A 27,536-nucleotide genomic window follows, 5' to 3' on the forward strand; every position below is an offset into this window, starting at 1 on the left:
GCAATGCTGATTCTATGACCTTAGGCAGATCATGAGGGAGGGCATCTTGGCCATCTTCTGGGCATGGAATAGGGGTCACTGGGGGTGTGAATTTCCTGCATTGTGCAGGGGGTTGGTTGGACTAGATGACCCTGGTGGTCCCTTCCAACTCTATGATTCTATTTTATAATCTCGACCTTTGTTAGACACTACTAACTTAACTCCTTGTCCTCGGCTGGTGCTGCCTTCGGATGTTGAGTGCTGCAGCACGCAGCGGAAGACCGTTTACTCCCACCAGTCACTTGGTACTCCGCTATTGGAAGTCCCCTACCCAGGTGCCCCCCCTCCTCAGTTCGAGGAGAACAGAACCCTGGATACTCACTGGGAGTGTTGGTCCTGCTCTGAGGTTAGGAGGGCATCATGGCCCCCCTGCCCAAAAATGAAGGCAGAAAAGGAAGAACAGAAGACTGTTTACTAAAAGCAGGATCCTGAGTGATCAGCCCTATATGATCGAGTTGCAGGGGGAAGATGCTTGCTTGCTCTAGCCCTTCCTTAACCCCATTCATCTCACTCACTAGAGAGCCAGCGTGGTGTAGTGGTTAAGAACTGTAGTTTGGAGCAGTGGACTCTGTTCTGGAGAACCGAGTTTGATTCCTCACTCCGCCACATGAGCGGTGGACGTTATTCTGGTGAACCAGGTTGGCTTCCCCACTCCTCCACATGAAGCCAGCTGGGTGACCTTGGGCAGACACCTGCCTCTCAGGGTGTCTGTTGTGAGGAGGGGAAGGGAAGGTGATTGTAGCCAGTCTGAGTCTTCCTTAAGTGGTAGAGAAACTCGGCATATAAAAACCCTATTCTTATTCTTCTCAGTATCCAAGGTTCTCTAGATTAGAGTCCACCGCTCTTAACCACTACATGCTTGAAAGCCCTCTGTAGTCCATTAATCCAGCATCCTATTTCACATGGCGGTGAAATTTATTTAGAAGAGTTGGCTTTTTATGTCAACTTTTATATGCCGACTTTCTCTGCCACTTAAGGGAGAATCAAACCGGCTTACAATCACCTTCCCCTTTCCACAACAGACACCCTGTGAGGTAGGTGGGGCTGAGAGAGCTCTGTGACTAGCCCAAGGTCACCCAGCTGGATTCATGTGTAGGAACCAGCCCGGTTCACCAGATTAGTCTCCGCCGCTCATGTGGAGGAGTGGGGAATCGAACCCGGTTCTCCAGATCAGAGTCCACTGCTCCAAACCACCACTCTCAACCACCACACCAAGCTGGCTCTCAGAGACTGGAATGTCACCAACTGCAAGGGCTCCACCATCTGGGTCACCAAGCATTAACCCAAAATGTGCTTTATTAGGAATGGTCCTAATAAAGAGAAAAGGCAGGATATGCTTTAATAAATAAAAGCTGGAAACCATACAGAAAGAGATGAGAAACTTGCTAGTTGCTGCTAGATAAACTCTGGCACAAAACTGGGGTGGGGGGTAAAGGAGAAAGATAAGCTTCCAGATTCAAATGTCTGGATCCATAACTGCAATTTAAAAAATTATGGGATGGGTAAAATGCAAGAAGAATCTGTTAGTATTCGGCCGCCATTCATTATTTACTGGAATAAAAATCAGCCAGATTAAAATGAGGAAAGAAATCCAGAGGGGTATTTAGAAATGAACCAGAAATGATTTTGCAGTGTTTATAGTTATTGTATTGCCATAAAATCATAGAAAGAGTTGGAAGGGACCACCAGGGTCATCTAGTCCAACCCCCTACCCACAATGCAGGATATTGCACAACTACCCCCCCACTCCCCCAGTGACCCCTACTATGCCCAGAGGAAGACAAAAAACCCTCCAGGATCCCTGGCCAATCTGGCCTGGAGGAGAATTCCTTCCCAAAGGTGATGATTGGCATTACCTTGGGCATTGTGTATATTAGTAAGTACAGGTGGGGGGGCTGTGAAACTCACTGGGGGGAATTCCATCTCCCCCCCCCCAAAACAAACACATCGCAGCTCCAGGCCTCCCCCTCCCCCCTTTTTAAAATTTCAGGGTTTTTGGGAGACCCAGGGGGTCCCCCTGGGTCTGCAGAAAAACCTATTGGTCGTGAGTATGCTCCCTATCTGGGGATTTAAGCATCTGCAGGCAGGGGGGATGCAAGAATCAGATATATAGATTCTTGTATTTTGTATTCTAGTTGCCTATATAATAATAATAAATATTAAGCAATTTTTCCAAGGTCAGAGTTGTAGAGCTTTAAACCACTGTGAGCAGACCAACTGAGTTAACAGACGTTTTACATGGGACCAGACGGCAAGCCAACCTTCAGCATTTCCTTCAACACACAAAATCCAACTAGCCTCCTTTGGAACGTTATGGACTGACCAGGGAACGGAACATAGCTTTGTTTCAATGATTTTATTTTAAAAAATTAAAGACCCCCATGGCACAACTTCTTCCCAGCACAGTTAAGTGTTAGGTTTTTTTTAACAATTACAATACAATTACAACTGATAAATTCAAAAGGAAAAGAACCAAAACGCTAAAATTTAAAAAAAAAAAAAAACCAAAAAAAACAATTCAAACAAATTTTAAAAAACCTTTTTTAAAAAAAGATACCTTTTTGAAATTGCCAACAGGGCTGTTATATTGGCATTTGATTCCCCTCCGCCCGCCCGCCATCTAACACAATGCAGAAAAAAACAGGAAGTGCTGAGAAATTTAAAAAAGTGTTCTGATACAAGGTATACAGATGAGGTAATTTACAACACAGACGTCATTAACGATCTGCAATTTCCTCGGTGCTGCCAGCCTCCCCCGCCCCGGCAGCCGAATTGGCATTCAGCACTTTGCGCGGAGAAGGAACAAAAGTAGTTTTGTGTTACTCCCTGGACCGAAAAACCTTTTCCACTCTCCCCTTTTGCGCTGTGAGGTTCGATGGCCGCTGGACACACGCCACAGCCGTTTGTGGGTTTCTCCCTATAAGACTTAACCTGCTGCCTGGTGACGCTTTGGAAGGCTTGTACGTTTGCCGTGCTCGCCAAACTACAAAGACGGGGGAAAAACCCAGAAGGGGTCGCTTTCTTAAGAATCCTGTGCACTAGCGCTGCTATCTGTACCCCCAGGGCACAGATCGCCAAAGTGAGGGCAAAAAGGCCTAGCGAGCAACAGGGGTCTCCAACAGTGAGCAAGGAGCAGATTGGTGAGTTCATGAATTCCCACGTTTGCAATATTATTTTCCAGTGGAAGGGGGCGGGGAGACCGGAGGGACATTTTGGGATTCCATCTTCCTCAGTGTACAGTTTGTTCCTGCTCACCCCATAACCTCAAAGTGCCTAACCCAAGCAGAAAGGTATTAAGCAAAACGGTAAAAAATACATGGGTTACCAAACCCCAACCAAAAAAAACACACCCAAGTTGCGGATTATTCCTAAGGCCAGCTCATCGGGTTCCCGGAGAGAGATCCGCCTCTCGCTGCGGTTGTCAAATGAGGCAGACATCCTGCAGCGAAGGGGGCAGCTGCGCTTCCAGCCTCCCTACTGGTGGCTTGAACTCCGTGAACAGTCGGGTGCAAGGAACTGGGGGGGCGTGCCTTCGGTGCCTAGCCCCTCCCCATCCTAAAACCCCAGTGCAGCGGAGGTGTGAAAGGGAAAGGTACACCAGAGGATCCTTCCTGCTCATGAGCTGCTCCGTGTAAGGCACGGCTTCTTCGTGCTGCCTGCTGACCGCAATCCTCCCCGCACAAGGTGCAAACACGAAGAGACCACGGCTTGAACTTTCCAAACCCGTTCGCGGTTGGAAGGCTGCAAAGCGTGGAAAAGGAATGCGACGCTAGCGTGACGAGACCCTCGGCAGAAGCAACTTAAGCCTAAACCCTTCATAAATAAAAAAAAAGAAACAGTTTATTTACACAGAGAGGAATTCCAACATTGCATCATTTGGCAGAGGAAGGACAAGATTTGCTATATACACACATAGGGTAAGCAGATGTTCTCCATTTAGCATCTCTGGGCAGGTCTGCCTCTTTTCCCACCAGAAGTCACACAGGCTGTTCTAATTCCTTGTCTTCTGTGTCTATTTACAAGACGGTGAACCATGTTTTTTTTAAAAAAACAAGATCTAGCGCATGAGGACATGGCGTGGCACGTGGAGGAGGGCGGGTTGCCAAAGCCCCCAAATCAGTTTGCGTGGTCCAGTTTGGGCGAAGGCCCGTAGCCGGGAGTTAAAATTTCTTTTCAGTGACACGTTCCTTTCCAGAATCCCGAGCCAAAGGACATCTCTGGCCTCTTGATCGGGGCGGGGCAGAGAGGCCACTTATTGGAACAGATAGCCTTGCCCTACGCCAGGACACCTTTCGTGGAGGTAGTGGTCGGCCTTCCCTCTAAATGCATTAGTAACCTGGAGACTTTGGACTAACACACCACATGCAGGGGGAGAAAAAGAATTAATTGGTGATCCAAGAGGCCCATGGGAGGAGACACAATTTTCTCGATGAGAAGTTCTCAACTGCAGGTCTTTTTTGCTGCCTTTTAAAAATTTTCTCCAGTAAGCCCCCTCTGCAAAGGGCATCTCCTCCCGCTTCGCCAGTTGGGCAACTTACGACGCAGAATGTAAAGGCGTTAAAATTTAGAAGTACTTTAAGGGCCCCTCCCTTCCAACCTCGTAGCCTAGATAAGGCGGCCCCCGGCAGGGAAGAAGAAATAGGCAGGAGCCGGCGGAAGAGCCAGAGTCAGCATGAAGAGAGCCCAGAGACGGGGGGGGCTGCTTCATCTCAGGTAAAACGGGGTGAACAAAGTGAGGAAGAATCGTTCACAAAACACTCCCTCCGTGGGTTCTCTCAGGGACTCCCCTGAGTTACGAAAAGTTCAAGTAAAAAAAAGGGAGGGGGGGGAAACGGCCTATAATCTTTTTTTTTATGACTGAACTACTATAAATCCACAAGCAACTGTTCAGACGTTGTTCCTCCAAAGCATTCCATATCCCCCCCTTCACCCCCAAGCACTGGGCGCGAGCAGCTGCTGTCCTGGGGCAGGGGTGGAGTGGGGGTCCTCTGGCCCGTCCTGGCTCCGGTCAGGCATCTAGGAGACGGGCGGAGGGTTATCTACTGCTGAGCTCCTGCGGCTGCTGGAACTGGCATACCTAGGGCGTTGGCAGCAGAGATCACAGGCGAGCCCGCCAGAGGCCCAAGGGGCGAAGACGTTGGCACTGAAGAAATCCCTACAGGGGAGAGGGGAAAAAAGAAGAATCGAAGAGTTGGTTTTTATATGCCGACTTTCTCTGCCACTTAAGGATGAATCAAACCTTCCCTTCCCCTCCCCACAGCAGACATCCTGTGAGGTAGGTGCGGCTGAGAGCTCTGAGAGAACTGTGACTAGCCCAAGGTCACCCAGCTGGCTTCATGTGGAGGAGTGGGGAAACCAGCCCAGTTCACCAGATTAGAGTCTGCTGCTCATGTGTAGGAGTGGGGACTCAAACCTGGTTCTCCAGATCAGAGCCCACCACTCTTAACCACTACACCACGCTGGCTCTTTCCCATTACCTACTGCCCAGTCCCTAAAAAGGCTAAAAAACCTGGAGATGCCAGGGATTGAACATGACACCTGCAGCTTTACCTGAGCCACAGCCCTTCCCCACCAAGGTCTTAAGATCAGCATCGCCTACTCAGACTGGCAGTGGCTCTCCGGGGTCTTAGGCAGAGGTCTTTCACACCACCAGCTACCCAGTCCTTTTAACTGGAGACGCCAGGGATTGAACCTGGGATCTTCTGCACGCCAAGCAGATGCTCTGCCCCTGAGCCACTTGACTTCGGCAGAGGTGAGAGACTGCAGATGAACATGTGAACTGACTCCACTGAAGGCACTGCATGAAAACGCTTATCTCTGGCGAAAGATAAGCGATGGAGTGTTCACGCACGTGGGCAAACACGAGGACAGAACCGTGACGCTTATTGCTGGAAATCGGCACGTGCAAACCAGCCCCCCGACAACCCCAGCTGCATTTTTACACCCCAAAGGTGAGCGCGACCGGCTGCCGACTCACCTGACAACATGCTGGCGCTGCTGACGGGGGTGCTGCTCCCTGGCATGCTGGCTGAGGTCATCCGAGCCTGGTCCTTCACTATGGGGTCTGCAAAAGAATCCCCCCTCCGGGTTAGAGCAGCCACATTATTGCTCCAAAACACACAAGAGAGATTTTTGTTCGGGGATATGACTCAGCTGAGCAGCTCATCTTGACATTTTATTATTTTTTTAAAGGCAGGCAGCTTTCAACATGTTCTGACCCAGATGGCTCCGGCTAGCCTGATCGTGTCAGATCCGGGAAGCTAAGCGGGGCCGGCCCTGCTTAGTATTTGGACAGGAGACCACCAAGGAAGTCCAGGGTTGTTACATAGAGGAAGGCAATGGGCGGGGGGGGGGGGAGAATAAACACTGGGGAACGTTATATCTATGGCGTGCCATGTAGGGTTTCCTGGAGTGGGTGTGAGAAGCCCACAGAAGCATCTAAATTAAGCCTGGAGAAGGAACTGGCTTGCTTCAGTGCTTTCAAAACGTAGGGATGAACAATTTTTGATTGCAAATATAAACCACTACTGTATTAGGTACTGTGGAACATAGGCAGGACATTGCTACTGCAGTTGCCTTGCTTGTGGGCTTCCTGGTTGGCCACTGTGTGGACACATTGCTGGACTTGATGGGCCTGGGTCTGATCCAGCAGGGCCTTTCTCATGTTCTTATACCGATTATATGAGGTGCTGTGAAACACAGGCAGGACAATGGTGCTGGAGCCGTTTTGTTTGTGGGCTTCCTAGAGGCCCCTGGATGGCTGCTGTGTGAACAGACCGCTGGACTTGATGGGCCTTGGTCTGATCCAGCAGGGCTTTTCTTACGTTCTTATGGCAATGGCAAACCACCCCTGAACATCTCTTGCCTTGAAAACCCTACAAGTCACCATAAGCTGGCTGCTACATAACAGCAAAAAGGAGGGGGGAAAAAGCTTTCACCGTTGTAGAGTTAAGCTTGAAAACAGACAGCCAAATCTCACACAAGGCAGGAAGTTGGCAAAGGTGGGATGCCAGAGAAGAGGCGGCTTAGGAAGAACCACGTTGCTAAGGGCATGGAATGGACTTCAGTACGGATCCAGGGCTGCTCCGTTCTCCTCATTTGCATAACAAATAGTGCGCACATTCTGCTTTTAGAATTAATCTATACAGCTTGCAGGCTGGAGTTTCTTGGTGCAAAATTAGGGGTTACTGCAGTGCAGAGGGCTTTTTGTGTTTTTTCTTTTAAAGCTCTAAGCCAGGGGTGGGGGATGTCAGGTTGGGGGGGGGCGTTTAAAGCCCGCGAAATCATTTGGTCTGGCCCTTCGTGGGTCCTGGCAGATCTCTAGTGAAGAAGGATCAAAGACTGGCAATCCGCCCCCTCCCACGGACAGGAATAGCCTCTATTCAAGGTGGATGTGAGTTTATTTTGCTGAGAAAGGGAACCCTTTTTCCCCCTTACAGAAGAGACGTTAGCTATGGAGCTGCTAGGACCGCCCAAGAAACTATGTTAACCTTTTCCCACCCGGGCCATGGAGAAACGTATTCCCTGTACTACAAGAGGGCTGGGGGCGGAAGTGGCAACAATGGAGGGATTAAAGGGGGCAGGGCCAGAATGTGTGTGTGTGGGGGGGAAGAGTTCTTAGCCAGTGTGTCCTCATTTCATCCCTGCAGGCAGAGGTAGCAGGAACCGGCTGTAGAATCCGGCCCCGACCATGCGGAGCAGGAGCAACTCCGGCGTGTGGCTGGACAGCTACGCCTAGCTGGTGCAACAGACCATCCTGTGCCACCAGGTGGGCGAATGCGCCACCGGCTGGATGCCTGCCTGATTGCCCATGCAGGGGGGGTCATCTGGGGCAGCTGCCTGCTTGGGGCTTGGTCGGCTAATTTTTAAGTTGATAATTTTGTATGGCCAGTGAATGATGTCATAAATATCCAAACGGCCCTTGGCGGGAAAAAGGATCCCCACCCCCCCTCTATGGCATTATCCAACATATAATAATTCTAACAAATAAACCGAGAGGCCGACTTCCCAAGCAGCTGGAAATACCAGGGTCACCATCCAAACTCTCCCCTAATACTCGAACCCAGGGCCAGCCACTGAAGCAGCAGGGTGGTAGATTCAGGGCAGATACAAAGGAAGTACATCTTCACACAGTGCATACTTAAAACTGTGGAACTCGCTGCCACAGGATGTGTTGATGGCTGCCAACTTGGAACACTTTAAAGGTGCAGAAAAGAGTAACCCAAACGATCAGGGGGTTAGAGCAACTTCCCTATGAGGAGCGGTTAAAACGCTTAGGGCTGTTTGGCTTGGAAAGAAAGAAGTTAAGGGGAGACATGATAGAGGTCTGTAAAATTATGCATGGTATGGAGAGACAAACCTTTCTCCCTCTCTCACAATACTAGAATGTGAGGTCATTTGCTGAAGCTGGAGGGTGACAGATTCAAAACAGATAAAGTATTTCTTCACACAACACATAGTTAAATTGTGGAACTCCCTGCCCCAGGATGTGGTGATGGCTGCCAACTTGGAAGGCTTTAAGAGGAGAGTGGACATGTTTATGGAGGAGGGGGCTATCCATGACTACTAGTCAAAATGGATACTAGTCATGACACATACCTCTTCTCTCCGGGATCAGAGGAGCATGCCTATTCTATTAGGTGCTGTGGAACACAGGCAGGATGGTGCTGCTGAAGCTGTCTTGTTTGGGGGCTTCCTCGAGACACCTGGTTGGCCACTGTGTGAACAGACCGCTGGACTAGATGGGCCTTGGTCTGATCCAGCAGGGCTTTTCTTACGTTCTTATAAAAGGGGAGTGGGCAAAGTCATGGAGGACAGAGATGTCAATAGCCAGCAAGGCTAGTAGCCATCTACCCCACATCCAGTAGCAGCAGCAGTACGTCTCTTGTTATCAGTGGATGAGGAGCACGGGCGGGAAGATACTGCTGCAGTCACCCTGCTTCTGGGTCTCCTAGGAGCATCTGGTCAACCACTGTGTGAACAGAATGCTGGACTTGATGGGCCTTTGGTCTGATCCAGTGTGGCTCTTCCTATGTTCTTAACTCACTTAACTAATGCGTACTGGGGCCAATATTTAGTCACCACCTGGAAACTGATCCTCCCTGACAGGAAGAATTTCCATGCGGTCACTCACTTCCCCCGAGGACCTGGCTACAGTCAAAAACACTTATGCAGCATTTAGCCACCCCACATACTGTTGATCTTTGACGAGGGAGACTCAGCTGTAAGCACAGCTCAGCGCTCAGAGTCCACCACCTTCATGGAAAAAAAACCCTCCCCAAACTGGCTTCCAGTCCTGCTGTTGCCAGGGCCACGTGAACTATTGGCCAAAAAACGGAAGTCTGCAATCATAACTTACACAAAATGGGCACAAGCCGCTTGCATAACGTCACGTTCAAGCTTCATGTTTGCAAAAAAATGGAAGTAAAGTAGGCAGGTGGCAGCCCGGGAGAGGGCCTTCTCGGTTGTGGCAACAAAGCTCTGGAACTCTCTCACCAGGGAGATTTGCCTGTCTCCTTCTGTTGCTGTCTTCCGCCAACGGGTGAAGACTCTTGGTTCATTTGGCATTCCCTCTGTGATATCTCCCTCCTGACCACTGTCTTAACTGCTGGTTTTTTAAAACGTCCTTGGGCTTTTCCACATTCTCTTTTTCCTCTTTTCGAAGTTCCTGTTTCCTTGGTTTAAAGTTCTGCACGTGTTATGCTCCCTCTAGTGGTCAATTCGATGTAGCAGAAGATTAAATGTAGCTTATTTCCCTGCTGATTTATGCAGCAGCTTTTTACTCTTTCAATAGAAACAGGTATGATGTCGAATCAACTACTAGAGGCAGTAAAACATGTGCGGAACCTAAAAAACACTGATGAAACAAGAACTTGGAGAGGAGGAAAAAGAGAATGCGGAAAAACCTTTTATACATATTGTAACTCTGTTTTTAATTGTTTTAATGATGGTGTTTGGAAGGGGACTTGATTAAAAAGTTATTTTATCATGTTTTGTTTCAAATGGTTAGCTGCCTTGGTGGCCTTTGGGAGGGCAGAAAGGTGGGATACAAAGTTTGTAAATAAATAAATAAAACCCTGTAACAGGAACTGCAGGAATAAGAGCAGAGTTTGGAATACAGGTGGCCTAGAGGCAGGAACCCGGGAACAGCACACTGTCCAGCTAGCTTCTTGTTTTCCTTCGGAGATTTTACTTGACTAATTTTTCAAGCTGCCCCCATAAAGGGACAGACACCTGCCTTTAAAAAATGGAAACACGGGACACCTCGGTGAACCTCTCCTGCTTTTTATGCTCATTTGTTTTGCTCTTATCATCTCCTTGCTCCCTCAGCCCCTTGCCCCATGAAAGGACAGAAAGCTGGGCCCACGGAGAGGCAGACTCACAAAAGTAAGGGTGCTCCATTGCTTCTCTTGCCGTGAGCCGGGACTGGTGATCATATCGCAGCAATTTGTCTAGGAAATCCAGGGCCTCCGGGCTGACCAAGTGCTGATTCTCGCTGTGAACAAAGCGTTCCCATCGCTTGCGGGAGTGCCTGTGGGAAGGACAAAGGAACACTGAGCAAATGACTGGCACGCAAATGTTTCTGCAAGTCATCTGATCATACAGTTGGAAGGGGCCATACAGGCCATCTTGTCCAACCCCCTGCTTAATACAGGATAAGCCCAGAGCATCCCTGACAAGTGTTTGTCCAGCCTCTGCTTCAATTTGCCAGTGAAGGGGAGCTCACCACCTCCCTAGGTAGCCAATTCCAATGTTGAACAACTCTTACAAAAAATTTCCCTAATATTCAACTGGCACCTTTCCACCTGCAATTTAAACCCATTATTGCGAGTCCTATCCTCTGCTGCCAACAGGAACAGCTCCCTGCCCTAATCTAAATCATCTTCATATGTGCCTTGAAATGTCACCTGGGAATGAAGGAATGCATGCGTCTAACTCAGAGAAATGGTGCCTTTCATTTCTACAGTGCTTGCAAAGTGTAAGACGTACACTTGCCTATATTCTACGCAGGACAGTTTTTGGAGGTGTGAAAGAGATACATGGACCAGAACTGCACACTGTATTCCAAATGAGGCTGCACCACAGATCTACACAAGGGCACTATAACATTGGCCATATAGATGCAAACCGTCGCATGAGAAAAGCTGCACCTGTGACGAAGAGACCCAGTTCCACCTCTCTCAAAGTGCAACCAATGGGACTTGATGAAATGCTAGGAGCATGGCTTTTCTTATGTTCTTATGATACTAGCCATGATACATCCCTGTTCTCTCCTGGATCAGAGGAGCATGCCTATTGTATTGGGTGCTGTGGAACAAAGGCAGGAGAACGCTGCTGCAATCGTCTTGTTTGTGGGCTCCCTAGAGGCACCTGGTTGACCACTGTGTGAACAGACTACTAGACTTGACGGGCCTCGGTCTGATCTAGCAGGGCATTTAAGTTATTTCTGGCCAGGCAAAATTTTCAATCCTGCCCTATCCTCTCTAAAGTTCACACTATCTACTACAACTCCCTGGTTCTCCAGTTTCATCCGCAGACAACCCATTTTGCAACGCAGCAGCTGCCAAGATCAAAGGAAAGCTGTGTAAGACAACCCAGGAAACATGGCAGATCTGCAATCCCCGTCCTTCCGCTGCCCACTGTAACACACCAACTTGGTTTATCCTAATGAGCGCCAAATTTTAAGTCTGACGCTTACAACCAACCCCAACTTACCTGCCCAAGATATCATTGAAGCGGGGGTCAAGTTCTATGTTGTATTTGTCGATGTAGTCGTACAAATCTTCTGTCCCCAGCACCTTGGCTATCCTCACCAACTGTGAACAGATAATGTGTGAGCCGGCACCACGCAAATCGAACAATTTTCCCAGCTGCCAGGTGGGGAAAAGCTCCCTTTGTCAGATAACATGCATTATCATCCGTATGGCGTACACAGCTAAAGCAAACTGACTTCACTGGAAAAGGCTGCACTTTGTGAGATATTCTGCATGTGGCATTTGATCCACGCTGACACGTTCACACATGCAAGCCACCATCGCAGTGGATCAAGAGGAAGACATACACAGCTGAACTCTTTTGCACGAATTCTGTGTCCTTCATCCCTTGCAAAAGCAGGCAACAAGACGAACGTACAACACTGTGATGGGAAGGTGGTGCCAGACCTGCCGTGAGAGCTCACCTGATCATAATTGTCATGGCCGTGGAAAAAGGGCTCCTTCCGGAAAATCATGCTGGCTAGCATACAACCCAAGCTCCACATATCCAGACTATAATCGTACATCTGCAGAGAAGCAAAATAGGCCAGTTGGTATGGCTCGTTTGCAGACTCAGGACAAGAAAAACAGTTCATTTTTGTTACAGATGCACACCTGCCAGATCATGAGGTTTCAGCATCCTTGCTCGCAGTTCCCAAAGGCGTGTTGGGGGCAGGGGGCTCCGCACGGGGCACCAGCGCACAAACATTTTGACCATTTTAAAGCTAACTGTACTTTCCAGGGCCCACTCTCTAAGTGACTCCATGCTGCTTTCCCCCGTCCCCAGCAAAAAAAATCATAGAATTGGAAGGGACCACCAGGGTCATATAGTCCAACCCTGTATAATGCAGGAAATTCCCACCCACACCACCAGTGACCACTACTCCATGCCCAGAAGATGGCCAAGATGCCCTTCCTCTCACCATCCGCCTACGGTCATAGACTCAGCATTGCTGAGATGGCATCTAACCTCTGCTTAAAAATCTCCAGGGAAGGAGAGCTCACCACCTCCTGAGGAAGCCTCTTCCACTGAGGAACCGCTCTAACTGTCAGAAAATTCTTCCTAGCATCTAGACAGAAACTCTTTTGATTTAATTTCAACCTGTTGGGTCTGGTCCGACCTTCTGGGGCAACAGAAAACAACTCGGCACCATCCTCTCTATGACAGCCCTTCAAGTACTTGAAGATGGTTATCATATCCCCTCAGTCTTCTCCTCTTCAGACTAAACGTAGGACTTGGGCCAGGAACAGTGCATCGGCCAACCCTGAACCACACTAAACTTTTTAATTTTCGCATTCAGCGTTTGCAAATATACAGCATTACTCAGCAACAGGCTGTATTTCACATTGATTTATACAGAGGCAAACCCCAAAGTGGAGCCTCCCATGACAGCTTTTCCCAGTTCACCCCATTCCTCCTCCTAATACCTGCAGGAGAGCTGTGACCCCTTTGGGGGCCCTGATTCACAGACTGAGAGCCACTGGCTTCTGCAGGTTTCTGCTTGCCTGCAACGCGGAGGCCGGGCCACACTTACTTGATAATCTACAAGGAGCTCAGGGCCTTTGAAGTATCTGGAAGCCACTCGAACGTTGTACTCTTGGCCAGGATGGTAGAATTCCGCCAAACCCCAATCTATTAGCCGCAGCTAAAAACAGAAGAGAGGTTAGGGGAGGAAGAGTAGAGACTCGCCTTTTTCCATCTACCTGTCCAATGAGTTTGAAAACCGAGCACACATGGGACCAGAAGTAAACTGAATAAAGGTTATATCAAGTTAAATGAAGCAAAAAGAAACCATCAGCAACTAATACATAAGGTGTCAATGGTAAAAATAGTACAAGAGAACTAATTTATTTATCTATTAAAACTTTTTATAGTCTGCCTTTCCTCTTGGTTCAAGATGGCTTACAATAATAGTTCAAATATCCCCAGCTGAAACCAAATATAAAATAGCAAGCCCCAAATCCCTCCCCCACCCAGTAATGAAGTCCTCAGTTAAAAAAAAAAAAAGAGTAAGAAAAGAAATTACGTTTCAAAAGATTTATTGATACGCCTTGTTTTTAATTGTTGTTATCTGCTCTGAGCCTTTTATCTGAGCCTAGGAGGGCAGATAAAAAATGCGAATAAATAAATAAAACAATTTCACACTAATAAACAGAGAAACATAGAGCTGGAAGGGACCTCAAAGGCCATCTAGTCCAACCCCCTGCACAATGTAGGAAATTCACAACTACCTCCCCCCACCACCACTTCCCCAGTGACTTCTGCTCCATGCCCAGAAGATGACAACAAAACCCCTCCAGGATCCCTGGCCAATCTGCCCTGGAGGAAAATTGCTTCCTGACCCCAAAGTGGTGATTGGGCATTAGCAGAAGAAGAAGAGTTGGTTTTTATATGCAGTCTTTCTCTACCACTTAAGGCAGAATCAAACCTGCTTACAGGTTTCCCTTCCCCTCTCCACAACAGACACTCAGTGAGGTAGGTGGGGCTGAGAAAGCTCCAAGAGAGCTGTGACTAGACCAAGGTCATCCAGCAGGCTTCATGTGGAGGAGTGGGGAAACCAACCTGGTTCACCAAATTAGCCTCCGCCTCTCCTGTGGAGGAGTGGGGAATCAAACCCGGTTCTCCAGATCAGAGTCCACAGCTCCAAACCACCGCTCTTAACCACTACACCACGCTGGCTCTCAAGCTAAAGAAGACTGCTTAATCTGTTTTAGCAAGAACTTGTTTTAGACTGGCTTTTCGTGCTGTTTTTTTTTTAGTGGCACTGCTTTTTTAAAAAAAGCAGCAATTAATTTTAATGGCTTTGTTTTGTTCTGAAACATTTAAGCTGCCTTGAGCAGTTTTCTGGAAGAGGCAGCTAAGAAATGATCCAGTTTTTTTAAAGAATGTGACGGGTGCTACAGATAGGCTTAAGCATGCAGCAAAGGGGAAGGGGGGGTTAATTCCACACCAAAACAAGAAGACATCAGGAGGAAAAGGTCACTCCCCAGACCCATCGCGCCTCACCTTTCTGTGCTCGTGGTCGATCATGACGTTGTGGGGCTTGACGTCTCTATGCATGATCCCCATACTGTGACAGTAATCCAGGGCCTGGGGAAAAGAACACACACACCACAGGACATCCGTCAGGGAAGAGGGTGAAGTGGAAAAGTCACGGGAGACCATTATAATAATAATTGATTAATACGGACACTGGCCAGCAAAAAAAACCAAACAGCCTCAACAGTTAATAAGCGAACCACAACAGCTACTACTGCTACTACCAATAATCTAAGCCTAAAAATTACATATATGAATAAAATTTATATAAACCTTGTATAACCTGGTGTGACCCCCCTTAATATTTTGAGTAATAAAGTATTTCTGTTACTCTTGTCCTTTCAGGGTACGATGTATTTTAATAGCTGTAGTGCAAAATTTAGCAGTTCAGAGTGTAAACTGTGATTTTTCATCAGTTAGGAGCTTCTTAGCCAGAAACTCATCCGGCTGGTTAGGGCAAGTGTTAAGCAAAGGGGGAAGAACCCTTGTGCGTACTTCTTGGTAGAATGAACAGCAGATCAAGACATGTTCTGAAGTTTCTATATCCCCTGATCCACAAGGGCAAAGCCTTTCTGCTATGGGGACCTTCTTATATCTTCCCTCCAATACCGCCGCAGAAGACCATTGCAACACGAGGAAATAGATAGTAGTGAACCACATGCTTCTTCACTATGCCATTAATTGTCCTATGACAGCACTGGGGTGGAAGGGGTTAACAGGGCTGAAGGGCTCTGTCTTCTCCCCTAGCAACTTGCACTTTCAGGGAGGGTAAGGGGGTAATTTTGCAGCTGGCATTGGTATGCCAAAGCAGCCTTATCTCCTGGCTTTGGAGAGCTCTCTTCCAAGTTGCTAGGCAGTAGGACACACACACACTCACTATTGCTATTCTAGAAGAAGGGGGGCTACTTTCTTGGGGGGCCCGCCTGCTTGCCTGGCTTCTTTCTTGCTTTCCCCTCCAGACTGAACTGTGCAGACTGAGCTGTGTGTGTTGGAGGCTACCTGCAGCTGTATTTTGGGGTCCCGTGCGAAGGAAAGGGATGTGAGGGTACTCTTTTTGTCTGTCAGTCAGTCTGTTTGTTGCTCATAGGCAATAAAACCGCTTAAATTCTAGCAGCGTTATAATCACTGCCTCTGAAATGCCTAAGGGAAAAGAACCTTTTGCCCTTTGGTGATACAGAGGGCAGTCCCCATTTTGCACTCCTTCCCACTAAATTAACTCAGGCTGCGAGCACGACCATGCATCACTTATTATGAGAATCTAGAGACAGATCTGAAAGGGATCAAAGATAAATGCCGGACGTGGCGGTATTTCCTCGACTGCTCACAGGCCAATCCTATCCCACCAAGCCTCTCCCACTACCTGCCCCGGATTTTGTCTCCCTGTCTGTGCAGCTGCCTGCAGATACCACCATCTCAGTCCAAGTCCCACACCTTCTAGTCCTGCACAGGAAGTTCACCGCAGGTAAAGCAACACAGCCCAGGCGAGCTTGAACCCACCAGACCCTGGAAGCTAAGCAGGGTCGGTCCTGGTCAGTATTTAAACGGAAGAGCACTGAGGAAGTTCAGGGTTGCTGCGCAGAGGCAGGTAATGGTAAACCACCTCTGTTCGTCTCTCGCCTTGAAAAACCTATGGGGTTGCAATAAGTCGGCTGGGACTTGACAGCACTTTCCACGGTCAAAGCAGCGTGGAGATCACTAAGTTTGCAAGCCAGTGGTACCCTTTACCGGGGTGGAGGGGGAGGGGTGGAGAGATAATCTCATCTGTGTTTGGTGGGCCACACTGTTCCGCGCTCCAGGTACCCATAACAAGGTTTGTGGTTCTTTGTTGATGGGGGAAGGAAGCAGAGCCCTGATTCCTCCAGGCAAACACCCTCACTGTGCTGGACCACACTGCCGCGTCATAGAATCATAGAATCGTAGAGTTGGAAGGGACCACCAGGGTCATCTAGTCCAATCCCCTGAACAATGCAGGTAATTCACATCTCCCAAGCCACACGCTGGCCGTTTATGAAGGGATGTTTTCCCACCGTCACCCCCGCCGACTGCTTCAGGGCTTCCTTTTGATTATGCATGCCTTTTCCGCCCATCAGAGGTCGCCTCGCTCTCTCCACGCTTTTTGCCCGCATTTTCCAGATTCTGGCTAAAACAGCATCTGTTTGGTGGAGTCCAGTCAGCCCAAGACCCAGCTTTTACATATAAGCTCATACAGTGGGAAAATCCCCCCCATTTCCCAGGGCTGGTTGCCAGGACGCCATCTCCCACTCATCCTTTAGCTTACACACACATACACAGTGTGGAGTGGTGGTTAAGAGTGTCAGACTAGTATCTGGAAGCTCAGGTTCGAATCCCCACTTGTGTCATGGATGCTCACTGGGAGACCTTGGGCCAGTCACAAGCTCTCATCCTAGCCTACGTAGAAGAAGAGTTGGTTTTTTGTATGTCCATTTTCTCTACCTTTTAAGGAGAATCAAGCCGGCTTACAATCGCCTTCCCTTCCTCTCCCCACAACAGACACCTCGTGAGGTGGGTGAGGCTGAGAGAGTTCAGAGAGAACTGTGACTATCCCAAGGTCACCCAGCAGGCTTCACGTGGAGGGGTGGGGAATCAAACCCAGTTCTCCAGATTAGAGTCCGCTGCTCCTAACCACAACACCATGTTGGCTCTCAAAGCAACTTATGCCACTTTGGGGACAAAGACCGGGGACAAATGAGTTACATAAATAAAAGACAGGGGAGGGGCTGTGGCTCAGTGGTAGAGCCTCTGCTTGGCATGCAGAAGGTCCCAGGTTCAATCCCCGGCATCTCCAGTTAAAGGGACCAGGCAAGTAGGTGATGTGAAAGACCTCTGCCTGAGACCCTGGATAGCCGCTGCCAGTCTGAGTGGACAATACTGACTTTGATGGACCAAGGGTCTGATTCAGTATAAGGCAGCTTCACGTGTTCACGCGTGACATGAGCGCAGACTCACCTTCAAAATTTCATACATGTAGAACCGAATATCGTAGTCTGTTAACGTTTGGTACAATTGCTGCAGAAGGAGAACACGACAAAATCAGGGTAAGGATCACAGCGGTCCTGCCAGTTCCCAATCAACAGATTACGGGAAGGGGGGAAGCGGTTCTGCCGCCCAGTGGGCACAGCCGGACACTGCAGCCAATAAGGGCTCCTTGATCAGGCACAATGCTGCATGCACAAACACTCGTTTGCCACAACAGTGCTTTACCTTTGGGAGCGGGAAGCGCACATGTTCGAACGTTACCCTAAAAGCAGTGTGCCAAGGGGCCCTCTTAACATAAAGGTACCTCTGCAATCCAAGCGAATTAGCCACACTATCCAGCGGGACTGGCTGAACCTGATTGACTTGAGAAGGCTCTTGATGTCACACTTAGTCTGCATATGTTTGGGCCGTTCATCTGGCTGCCCAAACCAAAGCAGCAGAGATCCTGAAGCAGCGTGGACAGATCTACAAAGTGTTGGGGTTGCATGCAAAATCTCTGCTAAGGGAAGGTGCTTCTGCAGGCACGGTGGGATTTCCCTACCTCTCCCACCCTGCTCCAGCCCAAACTGCCCCCCACAGTGCTCCTTCTGGGGGACACAGGAGCCCTCAAAACAGGGAAAGAGGAGCTGGAAGTCTGCTGTGGGAGAGGGAACCAGAGGGAGTTACCACTGGGGAGCACTTGTGGAATTTGCCCACTGCTTGGGGGGGGGGCTGCAGATAAAGAGCAAAGGCAATGGGGCTTCCCCATGGCAGGTTTCCCCGCTTTTCCCCCACCCCGGACGCACAGTGGTGGCAGACCCTCCCCACCTTCTCTGGGCCATTGAGGCTTCTGCATTTAAAAAAAAAATGTCAGCACCAGAATACAGCTATATTGATAGACCATTGTAACAATAGGGGTAATGGGTTCTGTGAATATCAGGCTTTCATTTTTTTAAAAAAACTGTCTAGCCTCTCCCCTTGTGAAGATATGCCTTTTCCCTTATATCTCTGCAAATGAAAGGGCTAGAGACTAAAAAAAAATGAAAGCTAAGAATTCACAGAGCCTGCTAGACCTACTATTAAAGCGTTATGTTGACATAGCAACATTCTAGTGCTGATGTAGAAAAAATAACCCCTCCAGTGGCAGTGGGGAGGAAATGGGTGCCAAAGGGACAAGGACAGGGAAAAATTGCTGCCATGTGGGTGGAAAATTCCAAATCTGCACCATGCAGACTTTATTGCGATCTTTCCCAAAACTTCAGAGCAAAAGCAGGTTTGAGAAAGACTGGACAAAGGCAGAAAACCCCCAGGAGGTGCACAAATGCACCATGATGTTGTGGGAAAACAGGAAGAAAAACACCTCTGCTTTCGAACAGCATTGGACCAGGGGCAGCTAACGGAAATCTCCGTTTCCACCACAACTAATTCACTGCTACTTCCAGATCACTTCTCCCCACAGCAGCCTTATTCTCCCCATACCACAACCCAGACATGTGCATGCATGAAACACCAGCGAAGCCACAGCCTTCCCTCACAGGTCCCAAACTGTACCTTGAAGTCTGTGTTGTTTACATGTTCAAAAACCAAGGCCGGAGTCCGAGACTGGAAAAAGGAAACAAAAATGTTCTCATGTTAGTTCTGAGCTGCAGACTTATCCGTTGTTTATAGACCCACTGGGGACCTACGTATGTCCCCTCATTCATTCATGATCCTCCCCCTGAGGATGCAGGAAGCCCCCAGACTCATCTAACTTTTGTTGGACAAATCAGCATGAATTTCTACAAAATCTAGGAGCTGAATGGCCCAGGCTAGCCCGATCTTGTCAGATCTCGGAAGCTAAGCAGGATCGGCCCTGGTTAGAACTTGGATGGGAGACCACCAAGGAGGTCCAGGGTTGCTACGCAGGCAGGCAATGGCAAACCACCTGTTTGTCTGCCTTGACCTGGATGGCCCAGGGTGGCCCGGTCTCATCAGATCTCAGGAGCTAAGCAGGGTCGGTCCTGGTTAGCACTTGGATGGGAGACCACCAAGGACGTCAAGGGTTGCTACGCAGAGGCAGGCAAGGGCAAACCACCACTGTTTGTCTGCCCTGACCTGGATGGCCCAGGCTAGCCCAATCTCATCGGATCTTGGAAGCTAAGCAGGGTCAGCCCTGGTTGGTACTTGGATGGGAGACCACCAAGGAAGTCAAGGGTTGCTACGCAGAGGCAGGTAAGGGCAAACCACCTCTCAACATTTCCTGCCTTGAAAACCTGGGGTTGCCATGGATCACCCCAGCACACTAGGAGCTGAAAAAGCCAGGTGAGAAGTTCCTCTGAGAAATGCTGTTCTGATTAAAAAGCCTACCTAAGCAGTTCAAAAACAGGGCAGAAAAACAGGGAGAACAAGGAACCAGCTTTGGCACTCTATCCTGTGCTCAAGAGGTGCTTGAAACACCAGGATGTGTTCTGTTCTTAGAATGGCAGAACCTCTGCTGTTGACTGAAGAGATCTTTGGCATTTGTAACCAACTTCAGCTGTTTCGCGGTGAGAGAAAGCACCCTTCCCCCTCCATCTGGAAGGAAGCTCTCTGTAAATCAGAAGTCTGCCGGCCCCTATGACCAGCTGAGGAATGCCAACTAAGGTCAGGACCACACGCTCCTCTCTGCAGAGCCCACAATTCCTGATGACGTACATCCAAAGACACTCCCGTCAGGAGGCACGCACTTAAAAAAAACTCTCCGGGAAATTAGAAGAAGCCTTTCAAATGTACTTCTATATGCCTAGTGCCAAAGAGATGAGGAGCAGTTAAAACGCTTAGGGCTGTTTAGCTGGAAAAGAAGGCAGTTAAGGGGAGACATGATAAAGATCTATAAAATGATGCATGGTATGGAGAGAGTGGACAGGGAGAAAAGCTTCTCTCATAATACCAAAACACAGGAGTCATCTGCTGAAGCTGGAGGGTGAAAGAATCAAAACAGATGAAAGGAAGTATTTCTTCACACAAAGCATAGTTAAATTGTGGCACTCCCTGCCCCAGGATGTGGTGACGGGTGCCAACTTGTGAGGCTTTAAGAGGGGAGTGGACATGTTCATGGAGGAGAGGTGTATCCATGCTACTAGTCAAAATAGATACTAGTCTTGATGCATACCTATTCTCTCCAGGATCAGAGGAGCCTGCCTGTTATATTAGGTGCTGGGCCTTTCTTATGTTCTTATAATATAATACACATAGGAAAACACCTGGGTGAGAGGAGCATGTAATTTTTTTTATTTTACTTATACCCCACCCTTTCCCAATCTAGTTGGTCTCAGGGCAGCTTGAGAGACCCTGCCTCGCCATCATTGTATTGAAAGCCAGTGTGGTGTAGAGGTTAGCGCTGGACTAACATCTGGGAGATCTCAGTTGACCCCCTCTAAGCCCAAAACACCCCAGCCACTTGAAGTCACAGGGAGGGAAAAGCCTGAACACGCTGCTCTGAACTCCTTGGAGGGAACAGAAGCAATCTTGGGCTGCATCAACAGATATATCATGTCCAGATCATGCAAAGTGATAGTGTCGCTTTACTTTGCTCTGGTATTGTGTTCAGTTTTGGGCACCGCAATTTAAGAAAGATGTAGACAAGCTGGAACGTGTCCAGAGGAGGGGTCTGGAAACCAAGTCCTATGAGGAAAGGTTGAAGGAGCTGGGTATGTTTAGCCTGAACAGGAGAAAACTGAGAGGGGATATAATAACCATCTTCAAGTACTTGAAGGGCTGTCATAGAGAGGATGGTGCCAAGTTGTTTTCTGTTGCCCCAGAAGGTCGGACCAGAACCAACGGGTTGAAATTAAATCAAAAGATTATCCGGGCTGTGTGACCGTGGTCTTGGTATTTTCTTTCCTGACGTTTCGCCAGCAGCTGTGGCAGGCATCTTCAGAGGAGTAACACTGAAGGACAGTGTCTCTCTGTCCTATTCAGTGTCTCTCTGTCCTATTCAGAGACACTGTCCTTTTACTCCTCTGAAGATGCCTGCCACAGCTGCTGGCGAAACGTCAGGAAAGAAAATACCAAGACCACGGTCACAAAGCCCGGATAACCTACAAGAACCAATGAACTCTGACTGTGAAAGCCTTCGACAATAAATCAAAAGAGTTTCCGTCTTGACATTAGGAAGAATTTTCTAACAGAGCAGTTCCTCATTGGAACAGGCTTCCTTGGGAGGTGGTGAGCTCTCCTTCCTTGGAGAGTTTTAAGCAGAGGCTAGATGGCCATCTGTCAGCAATGCTGATTCTATGACGTTAGGCAGATCATGGAAGGGAGGGCATCTTGGCCATCTTCTGGGCACGGAGTAGGGGTCACTGGGGGTGTGAGTGGGGGAGATAGTTGTGAATTTCCTGCATTGTGCAGGGGGTTGGACTAGATGACCCTGGTGGTCCCTTACAACTCTATGATTCTATGATCTATGATTCTACCGGCTGGATAGCCAAAGTCAAACGTTCTCAACATCTCATAGGGACGCAAGGATTACCTTGATAAACCAGACTGAGGCCTACCTTCTCTAATACTGTGTTTCCAACAGAAGGCAGCTTGATGGCCTTGGAAAGTTCACAAGCAGGGCACGGCTGCTGGGGGCCCCTTGCCCCTGCATCTGCTACTCAAGAGGTAGGCTGCCTCTGGACGAGGAGGTTCCACTTGTCTATCGCAGCCACCGACAGGTCACAGGTCCGCGAAATGCATTTAAATTTTCGAAGCTGAATAGGACATCTTCTCCCCGCCTCCCCTCCCCAGATCAGCTCCTCTGCACCCCACTCACCACAGGGTCTTTCACTATATCTGCCAGCGTAATGATGTTTGGACCACCTCGCAAGTTCTCCAAGATTTTGATTTCGCGCTTGATTTTCTTCTTTTTCACAGGCTGACAAAAGGAAAAGGGCAGGTTACAGATAGAGGCACCCCGGGCTTAAGGGTAGGTTACAGATAGAGGCACCCCGGGCTTAAGGGTACGCATGATGTGATTTCCTGTAATTACAGGAGACCTTCAGCCCTGCCTGGCAGCTGGCAACCCTACGCTCAATGCATGTCACATGAACACATGTAGCTGCCTCATACGGAATCAGACCCTTGGTCCATCAAAGTCAGTATTGTCTACTCAGACCGGCAGCGGCTCCAGGATCTCAGGTGGAGGTCTTTCAGATCACCTACTTGCCTGGTCCCACCTGCTACTCGTCTGTTCTTGAATGGGTAGAATCAGAAGCTGATACTGTAGGATGCCGCTCCCTCCCTACTCGCGGTCCCCCACCCATCTGTGTCAGCTGCCTGCCTGCAATCTAGACTGCCCAGACTCTGACACACAACTTCACCCCACCCCAATCCTGCAAGCGGAATCAGTCTTGGTAGTGTTTAAAAATGTAACGGTAGAATTTAAACCCATAGATAACTCTATCAGTATGTGACAACTGTGGCTAGAATTATATATGCAACACATTGGAAAACTACTACAATTTCAGAAACAGAATGGATCAGTAAATTATTTGACCTTATATTGAATCAGACCATTGGTCTGTCAAGGTCGGTATTGTCTACTCAGACAGGCAGCCGCTCTCCAGGGTCTCAGGTAGAGGTCTTTGCACAACACATAATTGTGGAACTCCCTGCCCCAGGATGTGGTGATGGTTGCCAACTTGGAAGGTTTGAAGAGGGGAGTGGACATGTGCATTGAGGATAGGGCTATCCATGGCTACTAGTCAAAATGGATACTAGCCATGATGCATACCCATTCTCTCCAGTATCAGAGGAGCATTCCTATTATATGAGGTGCTGTGGCACACAGGCAGGATAATGCTGCTGCAGTCATCTTGTTTTTGGGCTTCCTGGAGGCTCCTGGTTGGCCACTGTGTGAACAAACTGCTGGACTTGATAGGCCTTGGTCTGATCCAGCAGGGCCTTTCTTACGTTCTTATGACCTACTACCTGGTCCTTTTAACTGGAGATGCCAGCAACTGAACCTGGGACTCCAGGTGATTAAGAGTCATCCGCTCATGTGGAGGAGGGGGGGATTCAAACCTGGTTCTCCAGTTTCGAGTCTACCGCTCTTAACCACTACACATCAAGAGATTCACACACTAGCTCTTACAAGATCCCCACAATCCGAACAATTTTTGGTTCTCCACTAAGAAGCAGCAAACATTTCAAGCACTTGCTCCATGCACCAGGAAATTAGAGGCTCACCTTCAGGATTTTAACAACTACTTTTTCGTTATTTGTGATGTTGATGGCTTCGAAGACTTCACTGTATTTGCCTCGGCCCAGTTTCCGGACTAGCTGGTAATCATCTTGATTTCTGCAATGGACGAGTCAAGAGAGGGCATTTCACTGGGCAAACAATACACAAAAGAGTTATACACCAAGGAAGCCCAAATGAATAACCAATATTTACAAATTTTGGAATGGTTCTCGCTGATCTTTTCTGCTAACAGCAGCGGCTCCCTTTGGCAAACCCCCCTAATACAATTAAGGAAGACATGTTTAGGGCTCTTTAGCTTGGAAAGAAGACGGCTAAGGGGAGACATGATAGAGGTCTATAAAATTCTGCATGGCATGGAGAGAGTGGACAGGGGGAGGTTTCCCCCCTCTCTCATAATACTAGAACACGGGGTCATCTGCTGAAGCTGGAGGGTGAGATTCAAAACAGATAAAAGGAAGTATTTCTTCACACAACACATAGTTACACTGTGGAACTCCCTGCCCCAGGATGTGGTGATGGTTGCCAACTTGGAAGGCTTGAAGAGGGGAGTGGACATGTTCATGGAGGAGAGGGCTATTCATGGCTACTAGTCAAAATGGCTACTAGCTATGATGCATACCTATTCTCTCCAGGATCAGAGGAGCATGCCTATTACATTAGGTGCTGTGGAACACAGGCAGGCAGGATAATGCTGCTGCAGCCGTCTTGCTTGGGGGCTTCCAAGAGGCACCTGGTTGGCCACTGTGTGAACAGACTGCTGGACTTGATGGACCTTGGTCTGATCCAGAAGGCCTTTCTTATGTTATGTGTGTTGTGCTAATATTAAAAAAAGGTTTTACAGGCTATTAGAAAGAACAGATTGGATCTAGTGTATCTGCTCAGCTAGTACTAGCTCAGCTAGTACTAGCGAGCACTTTTCTTCTGCTGATGGAAGAGGTCTTCTGCTAGAAATAGAACCACTTGAATCAGTCGAGTGGGCAGACAGGGCTGCCATTAGCAAAACACATTTGCAGGACCCAGGCACGCCAGCCAGCCAAGACTTCATTCCAGTGTAAACTATGCAAATTAATAAGAACATAAGAACATAAGTTCTTTTATTTTATTTTTAAATTTATTTTCCATACTTATAGCCCGCCCTCAATTCAGGCAGGCTGAGCTCAGGGCAGGTTACACCATCGAAAAAACAGACACATAAAACCATAAAAATCAATTAAAACATCATATTAATAAACAAATATGGCATTTAAAACTCAGTTGCCACTATGGGACTGGATTACAGCAAATCACCCCCACAGATGACAGAGTGGGGGGGGGGGAGGATGGGGAGGCGGATAACTCGTGGCTGCCCTCAGTTGTAGGCCTGGCGGAATAGTTTTACAGGCCCTGCGGAATTCCTTAAGATCCCGCAGGGCCCTGATGTCACTGGGAAAACTATTCCACCAGGACAGCCGCACTTCCTTTGGGCAGGGGACCACCAGTAAATTGTTGTTCCTGGGGCGTAATGCATGCATAATACTGCAATTCACATGCATAATACAATAACTTACACAAGGTGATATTTGTACCTGTCCTTATTAACGTTCATTGGTGCTCATTAGCAAGGACATGTTTTGCATAGTGTTGCAATAAGCATGTTGGCAAATTAAACAACAATTAAAAAACTCCTTCAAGGCAAGCTCTAATGTGAATTGACTGCCTGCATATAGATAGGGAGAGGACTGTAAAAGGCAGCTGACTCGCTTTCACACACACTGAACAATGCCTTCAAACCACTTTGCAACTGGATTTCACTGTGTGAGACGGCAAAATCCACTTGCAAACGACTGCTAAAGTGGAAGGGAGCACTATCTACTCAGACTGGCAGCAGCTCTCCCTCATCTCGGGTTACAGGCATTTCACATCACCTACTGCCTGGTCCTTTTCAACTGGAGATGCTGGGGATTGAGCCTGGGACCTACTGCATGCCAAGCAGATACTCTACCATTGAGCCATGGCCCCTCCCCAATGAACCTGCCTTCTGCTGAATCAGACCATCTGCTCCATCAAGGTCGGTATTGTCTACTCACACAGGCAGCGGATCTCCAGGGTCTCAGGTGGAGAAGAAGAAGAGTTGGTTTTTATATGCCGACTTTCTCTACCACTTAAGGGAGACTCAAAATGGCTTACAATCACCCTCCCTTCCCCTCCCCACAACAGACACCCTGTGAGGTAGGTGGGGCTGAGAGAGCTCTAAGAGAGCTGTAACAAGCCCAAGGTCACCCAGCTGGCTTCATGTGGAGGAGTAAAGAAACCAACCAGGTTTACCAGATTAGCATCCACCACTCATGTGTAGGAGTGGGGAATCGAACCCGGCTCTCCAGATCACAGTCCACCGCTCCAAACCACCGCTCTTAATCACTACACCACGCTGGCTCTCGCATTACAGCAGACAGTGGGATGGACAATGCTAGACATGAACGGGTTTATTAATTATTGATAAGATGAATATGCTACTTGTCAAGAAATGACAATGGCACCAAAATTAAATACGAGACAATAAAAAACATTAAAAATCATCATTAAAAACAAGGTACTAAAACAAGCCAAGACATAAAACAGCCAAACAGTGATAATAAAACCATCCTCGGCCTACAGACGAAAACTATAAATATAGCTTTAAAGGATGGAACCCCCTTAGTTAAAAGCCTGGGTAAAAAGATTTTTACCAAGAAGAAAGCTGATAGGAAGAAAGTAGACTCCTTTGAAATGTGGTGCTGGAGGAGAGTGTTATGGATACCGTGGACAGCCAAAAAAAACAAATCAGTGGGTTATAGATCAAATCAAGCCTGAACTGACCCTAGAAGCTAAAATGACTAAACTGAGGCTATCGTATTTTGGTCACATTATGAGAAGACAAGAGTCACTGGAAAGGACCGTCATGCTAGGAAAAGTTGAGGGCAGCAGGAAAAGAGGAAGACCCAACAAGAGATGGATTGACTCATTAAAGGAAGTCACAGCTCAAGATCTGAGCAAGGCTGTCAAAGATAGGACATTTTGGAGGACTTTCATTCATAGGGTCGCCATGAGTCGGAAGCGACTTGACGGCACTTCACACACACACAAAAAGATTTTGGCCTGACACCTAAAACACAGTAGGGAAGACATTGGACAAGCCACAAGAAGGAGGGTACTCAAGAAGATGTTGCAAATATCATAGGAACCAGAACGCTGCTAAACAGGACTCTGATATCATAAAAGCCACTAATGGGAGGTAATATGACCCACTCAAAACCCAGTGAAGTCCATCCTTGGCCCTCCAACGAATGAGGACACTTACCCCCATTCAACCACGTGCGATTCATAATCCCAGTATTCGCGGGGTCTGTGTGTATTTACGTCTGTGTAAACTCTGGCCCTGCTTGGCACCGGTCCCGACATGTCGGTCAGATTGGCAGGCCAAGCTAGGCTGAGGATCCGGCTTCTGCGCCGCTTTCAACACCAACGCAGAACCAAGGGGGCGAGTGGCTGGGCCTCAGAGAGAACT

The 27,536-nt window shown here is 48.3% G+C and overlaps 1 protein-coding gene across 1 annotated transcript; it reads right to left on the reverse strand.

The window, feature by feature from the left end:
* Positions 1-5,072: 5,072 nt before the first annotated feature.
* On the reverse strand, positions 5,073-27,536 carry CSNK2A1 (casein kinase 2 alpha 1). Its single transcript, XM_056844167.1, has 12 exons — positions 27,330-27,536; positions 23,998-24,109; positions 22,583-22,684; positions 19,360-19,410; positions 17,800-17,859; positions 14,800-14,883; positions 13,328-13,438; positions 12,218-12,319; positions 11,755-11,855; positions 10,422-10,570; positions 6,017-6,103; positions 5,073-5,194 (listed from the first exon to the last, which is right to left on the reverse strand). The coding sequence occupies exons 1-12, from the start codon at positions 27,428-27,430 to the stop codon at positions 5,079-5,081; spliced, it is 1,176 nt and encodes a 391-aa protein (XP_056700145.1). The 5' UTR covers positions 27,431-27,536; the 3' UTR covers positions 5,073-5,078.

The sequence above is a fragment of the Euleptes europaea genome, chromosome 2, assembly GCF_029931775.1.
Source record: "Euleptes europaea isolate rEulEur1 chromosome 2, rEulEur1.hap1, whole genome shotgun sequence".
NCBI classification, from domain to species: Eukaryota; Metazoa; Chordata; class Lepidosauria; order Squamata; family Sphaerodactylidae; genus Euleptes; species Euleptes europaea.

Excerpts from the sequence above, each read along its gene's own strand:
- CSNK2A1 (XM_056844167.1), bottom strand. The coding sequence starts at position 27,430 with ATGTCGGGACCGGTGCCAAGCAGGGCCAGAGTTTACACAGACGTAAAT. Across the intron at positions 17,860-19,359 it reads TAAACAACACAGACTTCAAG|CAATTGTACCAAACGTTAAC; the intron begins GTACAGTTTGGG and ends CTCCTTCTGCAG. Across the intron at positions 13,439-14,799 it reads TCGACCACGAGCACAGAAAG|CTGCGGCTAATAGATTGGGG; the intron begins GTGAGGCGCGAT and ends TTCTGTTTTTAG.